Raw genomic sequence first — 18,496 nt, 5'->3', positions numbered from 1 at the left:
TGTATACATATTTACAAGTGTTAAATCTTCTTGTTGGATTGATCCCTTGATCATTATGTGATGTCCTTCTTTGTCTCTTGCTGCAGTCTTTGTTTTAAAGTCTATCTTGTCTGATAGAAGTATTGCTACCCCAGCTTTCTTTTTGTTTCCATTTGCATGGAATACCTCTTTCCATCCCCTTATTTTCAGTCTGTGTGTGTCTTTAGATCTGAAATGAGACTCTCCTAGGCAGCATACATATGGCTCTTGTTTTTTAATCCATTCAGCCTCTCTATGTATTTTGATTGGAGCATTTTAATCCATTTACATTAAAGTAATTATTGATAGGTATGTACTTATTGCCACTGTGTTTACTGTTTTGGGGTTTTGTAGTTTTGTTTCTTCTTCTTTTGCTCTCTTTCCTTGTGATTTGATGACTGTCTCCAGTGTTATGTCTGGATTCCTTTCTCTTTTCTTGCATGTATGTATCTATTATAGGTTTTTGGCTAGTTGTTACCATGATGTTTATCTATAACACCTATCTATGTGATTATTGTAAGTTGATGATCTCTTAAATTTGACTGCATTCTAACAATCCCACATTTTTACTCCTCCCAACCGCATTTAACTTTTTTGTTATCATATTTTACATCTTTTTGGGTTTTGTAGCCCTTAGTTATTGTGGATACTGATGGTTTTACTTTTGTCTTTTAACCCTCCTACTAGCTTTATAAGTGGCTGATCTACTACCTTTACTATATGTTTGCCTTTACCAACGAGACCTTTTCTTTTGTAATTTAAATGTTTCTAGTTGTGGTCTTCTTTCTTCTGCTTAGAGAAGTCCTTTTAACTTTTCTTGTAAAGCCAATTTAGTGGTTTGAAATCTTTTAGCTTTTACTTATCTATAAAACTCGTTATCTCTCCTTCAAATCTAAATGATAGCCTTGCTGAGTAGAGTATTCTTAGTTGTAGATTTTTTTCCTTTCATCAGTTTGAATATATGGTGCCATTAGCTTCTGGCCTGCAAAGTTTTTGCTGAAAAGTCAGCTAACAGTTTTATGGGAATTCCCTTGTAAGTAACTAGTTGGTTTTCTCTTGCTGCTTTTAAGATTCTGTATCTTTAATTTGTGCCCTTCTAATTATAATGTGTCTTGGTGTGAATCTCTTTGGGTTCATCTTGTTTGGGACTCTCTGTACTTCCTGGATCTGGATGTCTGTTCCCTTTCTCAGGTTATGGATATTTTCAGCTATTATTTCTTCAAATAAATTCTCTGCCTCTTTCTCTCTTCTCCTTCTGGGGCCCCTAGAATGCAAACATTAGTATGCTTGATGTTGTCCCAGAGGTCTCTTAGGCTAACCTCATTTTTAAAATTCCTTTTTCTTTTTTCTGCTCAGCTTGGGTGATTTACACTACTCTGTCTTCCAGTTCACTGATCTCTCTGCATTTATTTAAAAGGTTTACATTGAACTACATGTCTCTTCATTCAGGCAGCAAATTTGGGTAGCGTTATAGCTTCTAGTTAGACATGCTTTAAAGCCTTGTAATCTGGTATAATTTACAGTACAGAGTTGCAATAAAAGAATGTCATCATGGTAAGTGTTGTCTAAAGGGAAAGCACACAGAAGTGGAACTGAACTATTCTCTATGCCTTATTTTCCTCATGTGAAAATTAGTACCTACCCCATATGTCTAAAGGAGTGACAGAAGAATAAAATGTGGTACAGACATGAAAGGACTTTAAGGCACTATTATTAAGATAAGACTAATAAAATCTCCCATTTGGAAAATGTGTAACATTCAAATTACCTGTCTATATATTCTAAATGTTTGGTCCATTTTTAAGCTGTCATTATAAGTGTGTCCTATTGTATGTGTATAATCTAGCATACACAGAAATGAGTGGCAAATATAAAATTTAAAGTAAGGTTATTATTTCAAGTATGGATTCAGAATATGGACATACTGTGATAGTATAATTTAGGAGTTAAAAGTGTATGTAAAAGAGAAAAATGGCTTTGACAGAACAAATCCACTGAAACATAAACATGACTTATTGGCTCTGTGACCTTGAATGTATTAAAATTCCTAATTCTTAGTTTCCAAATTTGTAAAATAAATATAATAACAATAACAAATATATAGTCCATATAAAAAGCTTAACTAAGTACCTGGTGCCTAGAGAGTATTAGTACATGTTTACTGTTGCCTTTATCTAGATAATATATTAATATCTACACAGGGTTGAGTGCATTTCAAAGTACTAATGTACACACTGTCCAAATTACTTATTTGCTCTCACTAGTTTTGAAAGAGAGAAGGTTTTTGTGAGTCAACCACAGGAAAAAGATAAAATACTTGCACTGAAATGTGCTCTAAAAAACCTTAATTTCAGTTGCATTTGAAATAGGAAAGTATGGATTATATAATCACTCCACATTGAATTTTAAAGATCAAAAATATAACAATTAAAGCCAGCAACAATCAGACCCTCTAAATATATGTGACCAAATTAACTGACATTTATGCACAATTATTATTTATATTTTAGACATTATCCCCAGCTGAAATAACACATGTAGTCAAATCATCCTGTTTATAAACTTAAAATTCCTTTAAGAGAAAAATACCTTTCTTGTTACTTTCTCTTTTTTCCCTTGCTTCAGTAAGGAACAGTGTGATCTTTTGTATTTTAGCTATAAAGAATGAAGTAAAAAAAACCCAAAAAACGTAATGTACATTTAAATTAAACTTAGGTATTTTCTAAGCTTACAATTTACAAATAATGGCAATATTAAAAACAAAATCTATAACTAGGGTTTATGTTTTTACAGCATGGCTTGTTTCTAGTGTTTAAAACAATCATGCATTTCAACATGAATTATTTTACAAAGAACTGTCTCCTCTGCCCCTCAGGCTGAGATAAAATAGGCAAAGGCAGATAAATCAGTTTTTCCTTTTCTTTTCATCGATTATAAGACAAAGCAATGTCCACATACTGTCCTTTGGAGTTTAGATGACGAGATTATATGGAATTCATTTGATTAGTTTATTGAATTCTCTGGTGAGCTGTCAAACAAAAACAAACAAGTATAAAATCCCATTTACAATTTGCTAAATTGTAGTCATAAAGAATGATGTGAGAGGTTATGTTGAAAAATGATGATTTATGAGTGTCTGTTTTTCCGATATAAGTTATTCCAATAAAAGTGATACATTAGTCAAAAATGGCACTTATTATGACATCAAAACTTTTTAATTATAAATGTGGAATTAAGCTAATCTAAAAAAGGAAAAGCTAAATCAGGATATAGTTATTAGTTCTTATAAAATCAATTCTTTCATTCAAATATTCTATAAACAAATACTTATCATATGCACACAAAAAACCTTAATAATAAAAAGAAAACTAGATGCACAAGACCTATTATCATTTTACTTCAGCCTTGGATCACAAGATCACATGGTGCTTTTAAACATTTTGGTAAAAACTCATTTTTTTCTATATTTGATGACATCTTACGGTGTGAACTTGATAGCTTTTAAAATATTTAACTTAATTTTACTGAGCAATGGTGGCAAAAGTATATCCATCTCCCTTCACTAAAGTTGCTGATTGTATTCAGAGGCTGAAGTTCTGCACAACCAGGCTTTTCCCTCTTTCTTACACTTGAAGGCTCTTACATATTTTTCCTTTCCATATTGGGATCTAGATTAATGTACTATATATTTAGCATTTAAAAATTTTAAAATTCATCTAAAAATGTTTGCTTTTAAAAGACAGATCTGAAATATTTAAACCTAATTGTAAGCCTTAGTTCCTGGAAATGAATTTTGTATCTAACCCAACTCTGATTATAAAGAACTTTTTTCTACACTATAGTTCAATGTAAAAAAAAAAAGTAGTTGGATTATTTAAAAAACATTGCCTAACTTATGCTACGTCAAGGACTATATATTTTCTAAAATGCTACGTCCTTTCAAGAAATGACATTTCTCTATTTAATAGTTAGCTCTGATGTCTCAGGTTTAAACGTTTACACACAAAAATACTAAAAAGGATTTTTTGAGAATGTTAATCTGTACATAGTGACACCAGAAAACATCTCATTAAGCCAAAGTCCCCTTTAAGTAGTTTTCTGAAATCCCCACTGTCTTTAATCTTCTTCCTATCACTAGTTGTTGCTGACTATTCTCATATATATGAGAGTAAACTTTTATTATCCATGGTCCCAACTTTAGAGTGGCTGCTCCTCTTATCTGAGGGAAAGGGGATATAGTCTTAGGAGTAATGTAAGTACAAAATCCACAATGACTCATGATTTCCATGAACATGATAATACCCTCACCACCCTCCATTATGTATGACACTCCATTACACCCAACCACAAAACCAAGGCTCTGTTAAAAAGTGAAACTCTCAATTTCCCCTTGTGTTGTAATGGTGACAAAAATTCTTATTAAAATGATGTGAATGAAGTGAAAACATTTCAATATTCAGTGCATTTCAACAGAGATCTCAAATACACCAATGACATTACATAAAGAAAAATATTTTAAAACTTCCATACTTAGAAATTACATGCCCAGGGGTGAATCCAAAATAAACATGAGCATAGCTATAAAAAAGTCACTTATCATTCACTTATATTTTCTTTTGAATATCATAACCTCTTCCAAAAAGGACAGAGGAATATTTAAGACCCTCAGATTAATTTATTTTCTATTGTGTGTAACTATAGTTCCTATAAAATCCTGACCTCCAGAAGTGTTATATGACTTGATGTCAGAAAGTTGTTAAATACATTCACTGGGGATAAAAGCATGAGTGCTTAGTGATTGAGCACAAGTAGCAGGTACTTTTCAGAAAGCATTTAAAGTTTAATGTGAACAGCACTGAAGAGCAAACATAAAATTTATTAGAAATTTCTCATACTGAAGCACAATCTCTTCTATAGCATCACTTTCCTATAACAGCTGCCTTTCAGTACTAGGAAGGCTGTCTGGAGTTAAAAACAACAACTCATCCTTGTTCCAGAGTTCACTCTTTCAAATGCTTGACAATTGTTACCATGTCTTTTAAAATTTTTCTATATTTTAGGCAAAAGTTTGTATAATCTTTTATGTATAGAAGGAAAAATGTTTAGATCTCTCACCATCCAAAGGTCAGTCTTTCTTAAATAGTCTCAAGGTTTTCAGGGTTCTTAAGATAAGGTATGCAACGTTAAACATAAATTGTATTATGGTATAACATTAATCTGTCTGCCTGTCTATCCATCTGTCCGTCCATCCATCCAACTAATTACTGATCACTAAATAATAGTCAGCCTCTAAGATGTATTCAAGTAATCTCTGTATTCTTATATTTATGTCTTGTGTAATTCTCTCCCGTTGAGTGTGGGATGGACTTGTTGACTCACTTTTATCAAATAAAATACAGAACTGATGGAATGTCACTTCAGCTCTATGAAAAGATGGCAGATTGCATCTTGGCTACTCCCTTGCCTCGCTCCCTCTGGGGAATCTAGTTTCCATGTTGTGAGGCATCCCTGTAGAGAGGCTCTCATGAGAAAGCGGGGAAGTGGATCACAGAAACTGAGATAAAAAAAGTTGCTGTTTCAAGTCGCTAAATTTGGGAGTAATATGTTATGCAACAATACATACACCAATTATGCCAGGCACATAGTAGTAAATAAGATAGTTAAGGTCCCACTTAAAGCTACAGGCCCAAAAACATGAGTTCTTAAAAGTTACGTTGCAAGTCTATGTTTGAATAAGGAAAAGGGTCCATACATAATAAAGAATTTTATATAGATATATTTTTTTCTGGTAAAAATCCAATAACAAAATATTTTAAAAATAAAAGTATACAGCACAATAAAATCTACATATTGTTAATGAAATTGTTTGACTACATCTGCCTTTCTTAAAGAAACATGATACTCCTTCCCAAATCACCATCACCTCAATATAATTAGTTAGCATAGCACTTTTTAAGTTAATTTTAACTATTATCACATATTTTAAGAATCAGTTTTACTGAGGTCAAGTTTATATACAACAAAATTTACCAAATTTAAATTGTATTATATGTTTTGACAAATATATATACAGTTGTATAACAAACACAATAACCACAATATAGAATATTCTGTCACCCCAAAAATGTTCCCTCTTTCTTCTTTGCAGTTTAAATGGATTCAAGCAGTGTAAAGCCTTTTGTGTCTGGCTTCTTACTCAATATAATAGTTTTGAGAGTCATACATGGTGCTAAATATATTGGCAGCTCATTCCTTTGTATTGCTAAGAAATATTTCATGGTATGGAATATAATACAATTTGTAGATGCATTTATCAGTTAAAGGACACTAGAGTTGTTTCCAGTTTGGAGCTGTTTTGAATAAAGCTCCTATGAATATGCAAGTATGAGACTTTGGGTAGATACATGTTTTTACTGCTCTTGAGTAAATAGCTAAGAGTAGAACTGCTGGCTGGTATGATAAGTGTAAGTTTAACTTTATAAGAACCTGTCAAACTGTTCTGCAAAGTGGCTGTGTTATTTTGCATTCCCACCAGAAATGAAAGGATGTTATATTAAAGTTGCTCTACATCCTTGTCAATGCACAGTAGTATCAGTCTTTTAAATTTCAGCCATTCTAGTGGGTGTGTAGTTGTACCTCACTGTGGATTTAATTTCCATTTCTCCAATGATTAATGGTGTTGAGCAGCATTTCATGAGCTTAACTGTGTATCTTCCTCAGTGAAGTCTCTCGTTAATTGATTTGCAGGTTTTCAACAGGGTTATGTATATTCTTATTGAATTATAAAGAGTTCTTCATATCTTCTAAATAACAGTGCTTTATCAGATAATTGTTTTGCAAATATTAGTCAGTAGCTTGCTTTTTTATTTTAAGGGTATTTTTCAAACAAATGTTTTAAATTTTGATGGTTTAACTTATCATTTCTTTTTCTTAAATTTCTTGCTTTTGTGTCCTAAAAGATCTTTGATTAACCCAAGATCATAAAATTTTTGCCTGTTTTCTAGAAATTTTATGGTTTCAGCTGTTGCACTAAGGTCTATGATCAATCTTGAGTTAACTTTTGTACACACTGTAGGATGAAGGTCAAGTTTTGTTTTTTTTTTTAATGTGGTTTTCCAATTGTTCCACCACCTTTTGTTGAAAAGACTATAATTCCCCCCATTGAATTACCTTGGTGCATTGGTCAAAAATTAGGCCTATATTAGAACTGTCTATTCAGTTCCATTAATCTGTATTTTTATCCTTATGCTTAAACCAGACTGCTGTAACTAGTGTAGTTTTCGGACAGTGGCAGTCCTTCAACTTTGTTCTTTGTAAAAAAAAATGTTACTTTCTCCAAAAAAGCCTGCTGAGATTTTCATTGTGATTGTGCTTTAATCTGCAGATTTGGGGGAAACTGAAATCTCAACACTATGAGAGTCCCGTACCACACAAAGACTTGGGCTTCTTGGTACCACGCCCATGCCCATGGTGGTTTAAAATCTGGAGATCAACAAGTCCTGTGAAACCCAGTGGAGGGATGATAACGAAGACTGTCTGATTCCTCCATGCCCACTCCTTCAATGCTTATCTTTCTCCTGCTGTTGTTGTGATATATCATTTCTGAGTATAAACTATTTGAGTCCTGTAAGTCCTTTCCCTAATCAATTACTTAAAGGAATTAACATGGTTAGCATAGTACTCACCAAGATCTCACTATGATTACTTAGTTTTAAATGATATCAGTAAAATTGAGGAAATAATAATGGTTTTCCAATGCTTTCAGCCAGGCCTGGGCTTCTAATGCCCCAGGAATATAGCCTGGTTTGAGCTGAACCACTTACTCACAGTGGACTAATATGCTTTAACTCATATAAAAGATGTAGGGTTGAAAAACACATATGCCCTTGGAAGTTATCATATTAAAATACTGGTCTTATAATTTCTCTGGTGTGTCAAAAATGGCACACCAAGGAGGTTTTCATTAGTACTATTAGTTCACAAATTCAGGTGTAACAATTCAAAGTTTAATAAAATAAAGCAGACTATGGTCAGATAAAAAGTGATTCTCTATAAGTGTGGGTGAAGTCAAAAGAACTTCATTGTGTGATTTTGATTTATATCCAAATGCTGGCACCAATTTCATATGCATTTCCAGGAAATAAATGTAAAAATCTATCTCCAATACTTAAAATATAATCACATCCAAATCTCAGCTTCGATTTCCTTAACACTATTAGTTTCTTATCTTTCCCCTTCCTGGCTCTTTAAAGCCATAAGTTTCATACATTCCTTCCAGATCTGTGCTTAGTAGTTAGAAAAATTCAAACTAAATTTAGTGATTTTTCACATATCCCTTTTAAAAAATAAATTTTAGTAACCACTAAATGTGATAGCTAGCTCACCAATAAATAAAAAATATAGAACCATACATGTTTTAAACCCTCAGTTTAAAATGATTCATTAAAAATTCGGGTCTAGTTTTTGGATCTTGTTTTTTTTTTTTTTTTTGCAGTACGCAGGCCTCTCACTGCTGTGGCCTCTCCCATTGCGGAGCACAGGCTCCGGACTCACAGGCTCAGCGGCCATGGCTCATGGGCTCAGCCGCTCCGCGACATGTGGGATCCTCCCGGACCGGGGCACGAACCCGTGTCCCCTGCATCGGCAGGCAGACTCTCAACCACTGCGCCACCAGGGAAGCCCTAGGGTCCCATTTTGATATAAAGATTTTTGCAAAGTGAATGAGGAAATTAAATGTATGCCTTTAAAAAATTAAAGTGGAATGTTCTGTAACCTCAAAGTCAAAAAAGTGGTATGAATGATGAATGTTACCAGGATGAAGAAATCACTAGGGGATAGGGAGATCAAGGAGGATTTCTTGAAGGGCAAAGGAGCTAAAATATGTTCCTCAAGATAAGTAGGTTGTAACCAGACGACAGTATTTTAAACAGAAAGAATGATAGAAAGGCACAAAAACAATAATTCACAAGTCATGTTTGAAGGATGATGACTACATTAGTAAGACTGTACTAGCGCATGAATATAGGGAGAGGTAAGAGATAAGACGGGATGAAAGACTTTTAATACCAGGATAAGAACTTAGATTCTGCACAGAATGGAGGGCCATTGAAGGTTTCTAAAGAAGAGAAGGATATAACGAATGCAGAATTATTATTTCCACCCACAGGTCTTAGTTCTACTACTAGATTTATGTAGAATGAGTCGATTCCTTTTTCCATGATAGCTCTAAAACCTGCTATTGTGTTCTTCCATTAGGGATAAGGATGAGAAGGACAGATTAAAGAGAGAGACTGAAATCATGAAACAGTTAAGCCATTCGCCATCTGTACAAGGCTTGAAATGAGCACAAAATTATGAAGAGAAAGAAAGGGATGGCTATGAGTTCATGTAACCACAAACTTTTTTCCAAATGAGAAATGTTCTTATAAGTTGAACATATTTCTTACTTTATTTCACTTTAAAATTCACTGCAGAGTGTAATGAGCAGCTTCAAAACCAAGTTCTTCACTGACACAGAGAAGTGCTGTCTCAAGAACAGACAGCAATTCTGCAGAGACAATCACATTTACTGAGGGGCTCACCCGTGCAGCTCTGAGAGTACATCAGACAGTTTTCCCTGCACTCTTTCCAATTATTTTACATACTTTTCTTAGGATGACGGGTATTCTTGAAGCATTAAAATAGCATCCATAGAAGTCATTTAGGTTGTATTCTTTAAACACTCCTTTCATTGTTAAAGGATGTTTTCCAATTGAAAAAGCCTAAATTATAAAACCTAAACCCATGCTTGTGCAACATAAAATATGCTGCAATAGGGCTTCCCTGGTGGCGCAGTGGTTGAGAGTCTGCCTGACGATGCAGGGCACACGGGTTCGTGCCCCGGTCCGGGAAGATGCCATGTGCCGTGGAGCGGCTAGGCCCGTGAGCCATGGCCTCTGAACCTGTGCGTCCGGAGCCTGTGCTCCGCAACGGGAGAGGCCACAACAGTGAGAGGTCCGCGTACCGGGGGAAAAAAAAAAAAAAAAATATATATATATATATATATATATATATATGCTGCAATAAAATCCTAATGTTACTCTCTTTATAGCAATATTAACTAATCGATATTTTCAGAATATTTGGCAGTTTCATTTTGATGATGATAACACTATAACACTTTCATAACTACACACAGTAAATAATGTCCTCTTATGTGTTCCTTTATAGGATTTATGGAAAAGTATAAGGCATAAGCAATACTATATTTAAAAATAAGTACCCTGTGACCAAATAAAATGGATTTCAAACCTTGACCTTAGTTGGCTCAGGACTACTTTATTTGTTTTCCAAGCTACAAATTTCAGGACCCCAGGGTTAGATATAAATTTAAGGTCCAAAATAATGTACCCTGTGTCCTATTAAGTTGGAAAAGTTATAGTTTACCAAAGATTAGTCCTTCCTGATTCTTTAAAACAATAAAGAGATTTAAAAATGCATTTATTAACCTTTTAAGGTTAATGATTTATCATTCAGCCTGCTTGTCTAGTAACATGTATCATTGGATATATGTATCATCATTTCAATTTCAATTTACTGTATAACTGGTTTTATTGAAAGGATTTGGAGTCTAAATTCATATTTATTGAGAAATTCTATCTTCCTAGAAATTACTGCTATGTTAGCAATAAGACAAACTAACACAGCTTGGTAATTAACCATATTGATTCACACTGTACACTTCATATCTTTGTGTCTTTCTAGAATACTATAATTTTTAGTTTTAAATTACATTTATGAACTAATTACAATAAAGAAGGAAAAATTTTAAACTAAAGGCAAGTTTTTCGTATTTAGATAAAATTCTTCCTGTAATTATAGGTACAGTTAGAGAGAAAACTAAAATTCAACAAAATATCAAGTAACCAAATTGTACATCTCAAGCCACATACCTGACATTGCCCTTGGTGTTTCTGAGAACTGTTGCAGCAAAATTCTGTGTGACACCCACCAAGCTGATTCCATCCACTTCCACAATCTGGTCATTGACTTGTATTCTTTGGGAAGAGGGAAAAAATTACCCACAATTAGTTTTTCTGATAATATATTACTGTTCCCAATAAATGAGTTGACAAAATTGATTTTCAAGATACTCTTATTGATTCAAAATTTGTCTCCAAGTTCCAGATCTTAGTCAAAAGCTTAATGTTTTTTAAAAATTATTTTGAAAAACAGAAATAAGCAATAAGTGGAGAGATTCCGTTTATCCAACATCCATACTCCTATCACAAAGAATTGATAACTGCTAATGGATGACATATTAAAACCATATTTTAGCCCATAATAAATCACATAAAACATAACAGAGCCAACTGAAATACCCTTTGGGCCTCATACCTAACCCTCATCCCACCTCTCCTCCCCAAGGAAAAATATCACCAGGAATTGCAGGGAATCCTTCCAATTCAAGTTGTATACTTGAATTATGTAATGCTTGTTAAGTGTATGTGTAATGCTCATAAGCGTATCTATATAGGTAGATAGATATACACACGTATATAAATGTACATATACACACACACGCACATACATGAGTGTATGTGCGTGTGTATGTATATTTATTTATGTCTAGGAGCTATATATAGTATTATTGTAGTTTATCATATAATGCCTTTAAAGTTATATACATGTTTTATATGTACCATTTTTTATTCCTCAAAATGAAGTATTTCAATCATGGAGAAATGCAGAGGGAATTAGATAATAAACACTCATGTACCCAACACCCAACTTTATCAAATCCCAGCACTGCAATATTTGAGTCAGACTTTTTTCTAAAAACAATATTACAAAAAAGCCAAAGCCCCTTTATTATTTGTCTTCAATTCTATTCCCTTCTCTGCTTCTACAGAAGTAACTATCATTAATTTTGATGCTCAGCCTTTCTACTGATGCTTTGAAATATAAATAATACATACACATGAAGAGGCACAATATGTGTACATCTGCAGTTTTCAAACATTATGAAATATACCTCTCTTTCTACAATTTAGTTTTCTTCACTCAACATTACATATGAGATTTATCCATGGTTATAAATACGATTCTAGCTAGTTCATTTTATTTTACTTAATTTAATTAAATTAATTAATTTATTTTTTGGATTGGCAGTATTTTTATTCTCTGTTCTGGTAGGTCTAAATAGGACGCCAACTTAATTCAGAAGTTGATAAGTGATAACCTAGCTAGTTCATTTTAACAAGCATATAGTATTATCTTTCATGAATATTCTAAAATATATTCATCCATTATTTTGCAGATGGGCACTGTATTGTTTTGAATTTCAGCTATTATGAATACTGATGTAATAACTAATTTCATATGTCTCCTTACGTACATGTATGAGTTTCTCCAGGATATATAGCTAGAAACAGAATTTCTGAGTCAAAGAACACAGGCATTTTCAACTTTGGCAAACGGACACATTTCAGTTCAAAATGCTTATACCAGTGCAAATTCCCAACAGCACTGTAGAGAGGTTCTGAGTCTCTCCACACCCTCACCAATACTTGGTATATTCAGACCCTTTAAATACCACCAAACTTATAATTGTAAAAAGGTATCATGTGATTTTAATTGCATTTCCCCGACTATAGTGCGGTTCAATGTTTTTTCGTAAGTTTATGAGTCATAATGTCCCCTTCTGAGAACCGTTAGAACCTTTTACCAATCTTTGTTGAGTGTTTTTTCTCATAGATTTATATAAGATGTCTTTATCTTGTATACTAACACTTTCTTAATTAAATATGTTGCAAATATCTTTGGCCCAATCTGTAGCTCATCTTTTCACATTTTTGAGGGAAATGGTGGTTTTAAGAAGAACAGTTTTTAAAAATATAATCATATTTTTAATTTTGGCTTTATATTAGGTAGTTTTTGTGTTTTGTTTAAGGAATCCCTTTCTGCCTCAAGGTTATAAAAACATTCTATATTTTCTTTTAAAGGTCTTAAATTTTGTTTTTCTGCATTTTTAGTTATCCACCTGTAAATAATTTTTTATTATGATATGTGTTAACAATCTTCTTATTTTTTCCAAGTATATAAACAATTGGGTTAACAACATTTAATAGTCCACTTTTTACCCACTGAGTTGTAGTGCTGCCCCTGTCAGGTTTCAAATGTGCATCAATGTGGTTTCTACTTGACTGTCTATTTTTGCACACTTACATTGTTTCATAATTAGTTTTGACATTTCATAGAGTAATTCCCTTTACCTAGTTCATTGTCTTCAAAATTTTCTGAGCTCTTCTTGGGCTTTTTCTTTTCATAGTTTGTTTTGGATTTACTTGCCAAATTCTCTAAAAACATTTTTTGGAGTTTTAATAAAATTATACTGATTTCTAAGATAAGTTTGGGAAAAACTGAATCTTTATCATATTGATTCTTCCCATCAATAAAAATTAACTGCTACTATAATTATCTTGAGCAGATGTTGTATATATCACATGCTGTTGCTATGTATTAAGAAAAGTTATTTAAAGCTTGGAAATAAAAACCAAAGGAGAGGCAATATGTTGTTTCAATGTCATGTACATACATTATTAAACAGGCCCAACCAAGGATAATTTGGGGGAGTGTATTTTAATTGATCCACTGTTTTTAAAATTGATTAAAAGTCTTAGACATACTAAAGTAGAACGTTAATTTGTAGACTTTTGTCCTAAATAAAATCAGATACTTTTCTTCTGTTATTAAAGATAATCCCATAGGTCATGGTTTATTTCCCTGTAGAATATTAACTGGCTTTGTATCTATCTTAGCAATGTTATTCTAACATTACTTTATTAACTTGCATGTAAACAGCTACTCCTAAAATGTTCTTTGAACCACACTTACCATCTCACTGGTTCTCTCATTAATTAGTGAGTTGAATAAAGTCTGATACATGTACGTTTTATATTTATGAAAGTCATCTGTTAAACTCTGAATATTAGCCTGTAATAGCTTTGGAGTTTCCATAAGAGGCCAGAGTGGATTCACAAAACTAATTCAATTGTGTTACCACAGAAATGCCTTCATGGACTTTTGCTTGGTCCCCAGAGTTAGTCTAAAGCAGCAACAGAACTTTATCTTTGCTATCATGTTTTTTTCTAATTCAATACTTTTGACTTTTTTCTTGGTTCTTGGCTATGTTGGTTCTGGACCTAGTTTGTACTAGATAACAGCAACATCAACAACAACAACAACAACAATAAATAATTCCCCACTGGTAGAAGAAATGACTGGGAGTGTAATTTCATAATCTGACCATTTGAGACTTCTAATGGGATTATGGGGATCTGTTATCTCCCATGTAAGAGAAGATAAAGAATTTGAGTTGCTATCCTTTAATTTCTTTGTCTATTTGTGATCTCAAACTATTTCATTAAAAAAAATTCATGAACACTAGAAAGCAAAAAGCCCTTTGAATCTTGACTAGTGAGTTTTTTGTTTCTTGGATTACTTAACCTGTTTCTGAAGTTGCAGAACTGAGGCTACAAATTCTCTGTGCTGCTGTAATTGAGAGAACCCATGATCTCACTGTGTGCGTATGAAGTATGTTCCTAACTTAGAAGGGTATTAATAAACTAAATTATAAAGCCTCTTAAATTAAAGGAGCGATAATCTAATTGGTTCATAGAGAATAATAAGCACTTTCATAAATCTTGTATTTTAGTATCTAATGAGAGTTTAAATGTGCTAGACGTTTAAGAAAAAAAATCCTTCTTGGAGATTCTGCTAGAAGCTCAGAAGTATTTTCGTATAAGAGACCAAGTTCATGTAATAAAAGTGAGTCTTTGGACAAATAAGACTAACTAAATAATTTTGGTTTAAAATACCTATCTATGTTTTCTCCATGATTTTGTAAAGGTGTGGGTTTGTATTTTTCTGAAGAGACCAGTTAATCTGAACTTCCTAAAATTCTGATACAAATACTGATCAGATAAATTAAGTACCCCTACATAAAGTTTAAAAAGCATAAAAAATATAAAATTGTGCTCAACTAAACTGAATCATAATACTAACAAACTTTTATATCAATGGTAATTATGTTTTATAGAGTGTCAGCTTAAAACATGATTTCCAAGATTCTTAGTTATTTCCAAAACCTTGGTCATAAAGCTTTTAATATATACAACTCTTCTTATGTTAAAATGTTACAAAGTTACTATAACTTTGCATCATGTTAATGAATGTGTTTATTCTTGCACTTTAAGAATATGTAAAAATAGTACATGTGGCTGTAGAAAATTGTATTTGTTAGTCTGCTAAATTGCTTGTGTATGATAGGTGATTATTATCAACTTCCTATCTATGAGTGAAGGTTGCTTCTAAAAGGTGGTTAGGTAGACTATGAGTTAAATTTAAAATGAGTAATTAAGACTATGCTAACAGCAATGCGATAGAAAAAAAAATGAGTAGGTAAGGTAATGGAATGAATTTCTGTTTTTCAAGAGAATGAATAGCAATTTAGTCCAAAAGTATCAGCCTGTTTTAGAATATGAAAGAACATAATGAAGATCAAAACTTTAGTGTGTGGAGAAAGTTGAGGAAGGTTTAAAGAAGCGATTTTTATTTACCTTGGTTTATACCATGTGGGGCCAGAAAGATGCTATAAAATGTGCTGCATTTTGACAAAACTTTTTTTTTTTTTTTGCGGTACACGGGCCTCTCACTGTTGTGGCCTCTCCCGTTGTGGAGCACAGGCTCCGGACGCGCAGGCTCAATGGCCATGGCTCACGGGCCCAGCCGCTCCGCGGCATGTGGGATCTTCCCGGACTGGGGCACGAACCCGTGTCCCCTGCATCGGCAGGCGGACTCTCAACCACTGCGCCACCAGGGAAGCCCAAAACTTACTGAGTTTTGAAGGATTTATTCAAAATATAATTTAGAAGAAAAGAGTGTAGTTCTTCTACTACCAGAGTTACATAGAACGAGTCAATTCCTTTCTCCATGATAGCCCTTCATATATTTGAGAACTGCTAATATGTTCCTCCATTAGGGGTAAAGGAAGAGAAGGACTGTGAAGAGAGACACTGAAATCATGAGACAGTTGAGAAGCCATTTGCCATTTGTACAGTTTGAAATGATAACAGCACAAAATTACGAATGAGAGCTCCTTTTACTTCACATTCTCATCAGCGTCATGTTGATAGCATTTTAGATTTTGGCCATTCTAATAGGTATCTAATGGTATTTATCATGGTTTTAATTTGCAGTAACTCATAGATTGGAAGAAAAATTTTAAATATCATATATCTTATATGGGGCTGGTATCTAGAATATTATAAAGAACAGTTACAAACCAATAATAAAAAGACAAACAACCCAACTTAAAAATAAGTCAAAGAAAAATATTCAATACCATATGATCCCACTTACATGTGGAATCTAAAAAACAAAACAAACAAACAAAACAAGAAAATCCACCAGCTCACAGATACAGAGAACAGATTGGTGGTTGCCAGAGAGTAGGGGATAGGGGATGGGCAGACTGGGTGATGGGGGTTAAATGATACAACCTCCAGCTATAAAATAAATATGTCATGGGGATGTAATGTACAGAATTGTGACTATAGTTAATAATATTGTAGTGCCTATTTGAAAGCTGCCAAGGGAGTAGATCTTAAAAGTCCTCATCACAAGAAAAAAAAAGAAAATAAATTTTGTAACTACATCTGGTGATGGAATGTTAACTAGACTTATTGTGGTGATCATTTCACAGTGTATACAAATATCAAATCATTATGTTGTACACCTGAAACTAATATCATGTTATATGTCAATTATACCTCAATTTCAAAAAGTGAGCAAAGGATCTGAATAGGTATTTCTCCAAAGAAGTTTCACAAAAGGCAAATAAGCATACAAATAAGGTGCTCAACATCATTAGCCATCAGGGGAATATAAAAACTAAAATAAGACCCCTCTTCACACCTACTAAGATGGTTATGATCAAAATAAAGGTAGTACCTGAAACTGAACACAAAATTGTTAATCAACTATACTCCAGTATAAAATAAAATTTTTTAAAAAGACAGATTGTAACTTTAAATGGAGCATAACCTATAAAAATATTGATTCACTATGTTGTACACCTGAAACTACTATAATATTGTAAATCAACTATACTTCAATTTAAAAAAAAAGATTACAAGTTTTCATGAGATGTGGAGAAACTGTAACCCGCATAAATTACTGGTAGCAATATAACATGATGCAGTTGCTTTGGAAAACCATCCAGCAGTTCTCCAAAAGGTTAAACATAGCATTACCATATGACTCAAAATTCCACTCCTAACTACATATTCAAGAGAAATGAAATCATGGCCACACAAAATTTGTACGTGAATGTTCAAAGCAACATTATTCAAGATAGCCAAAAAGTAAAAACAATCTAAATATCCATCAACTGCCAGAATAAACAAAATGTGGCATACGCATTCCATGGAATATTATTTGGCAATAAGATGAAATGAAATTTGATAGGTGCTACAACATGAATGAACCTTGAAAATAGTATACTAGTGAAAAAAGTCATCACAAAAGATCACGTTATATGATTACATTTACATTAAATGTCCAGAAGAAGCAAATCTCTACAGACAGAAAGTAGATTAGTGCCTAGGAGGGAGGAGGGGAGAGATATATTTTTCAAATTTGCACAAAAGTACAGTATGAGCTAGCAGTGGCCATACCATGCTGGATAGGATAGTCTAGGGCACTAGTTCCCAAACTGCCTAACTGCAATGGAAGAATGGAGCAATTTTGAAAATTAAAGATTCCTCAAGTTGCACCTCCTCCAAAATTCTCATTCAGAAGGTATGGAGTAAAGCACAGGATAGACATTTGTTTTTCAATTTTGTCTATTATGAATAAAGTTGCCATTCACATGTAAGTCTTTATGTAGACATACATTTTCATTTCTCGGAAAATACCAACAAGTAGAATTGCTGGCTTGAAAGGTTAAGTATATGTTAAACTTTAAAAGAACTGCCAAACTGTTTTCCTAAGTGGCTGTAAAATTTTATGTTCCCACAAGCTATGTAGGAGTGTTCCATTTCTCCACATCCTTGCTAACATTTTATATTGTCAGCATTCTTATCTTTAGCCATTCTAGTAGATGTGGTATCTCACTGCAGTTTTAATCTGTCTCTAATGACGAATGATGTTGACCATTTTTTCATATGCTATTGACCATTCATATATTTTTCTCTTCAAAATAACCGTTCAAATCTTTCATCTGTATTTTTAAAATTGAGTTGTGGTTCTTTTTGTTATTCAGTTATAAGTGTTCTTCATATTCTTGACACAAGTCCTCACATGAATGTTTAACAAATATTTTCTTCTTGTCTATATAGCTTCCCTTTATCATTTCATAGCTGTGCCTCTCAAAGAACAAAAGTTTTGACTTTAATAACGTTCAGTTTTTTCTTTGATGGTCCATGCTTTGAGTCCT

General features: G+C 33.2%; 1 protein-coding gene across 11 annotated transcripts in view; it reads right to left on the bottom strand.

Moving 5' to 3' along the window:
* Positions 1-18,496, bottom strand: part of PPP1R9A (protein phosphatase 1 regulatory subunit 9A) — a 327,785-nt gene that overhangs the window by 113,268 nt on the left and 196,021 nt on the right. For all 11 annotated transcript variants that reach the window (XM_060304610.1, XM_060304615.1, XM_060304611.1 and 8 more), the window contains one exon: positions 10,950-11,054. In XM_060304610.1, coding sequence (XP_060160593.1) covers positions 10,950-11,054 — 105 coding nt within the window. The remainder of the gene's footprint in view (positions 1-10,949; positions 11,055-18,496) is intronic.

The sequence above is a fragment of the Globicephala melas genome, chromosome 9, assembly GCF_963455315.2.
Source record: "Globicephala melas chromosome 9, mGloMel1.2, whole genome shotgun sequence".
Lineage (NCBI taxonomy): Eukaryota > Metazoa > Chordata > Mammalia > Artiodactyla > Delphinidae > Globicephala > Globicephala melas.
The sequence above is the reverse complement of the archived record's forward strand: the minus strand, read 5'-3'. Positions and strand labels throughout refer to the sequence as shown.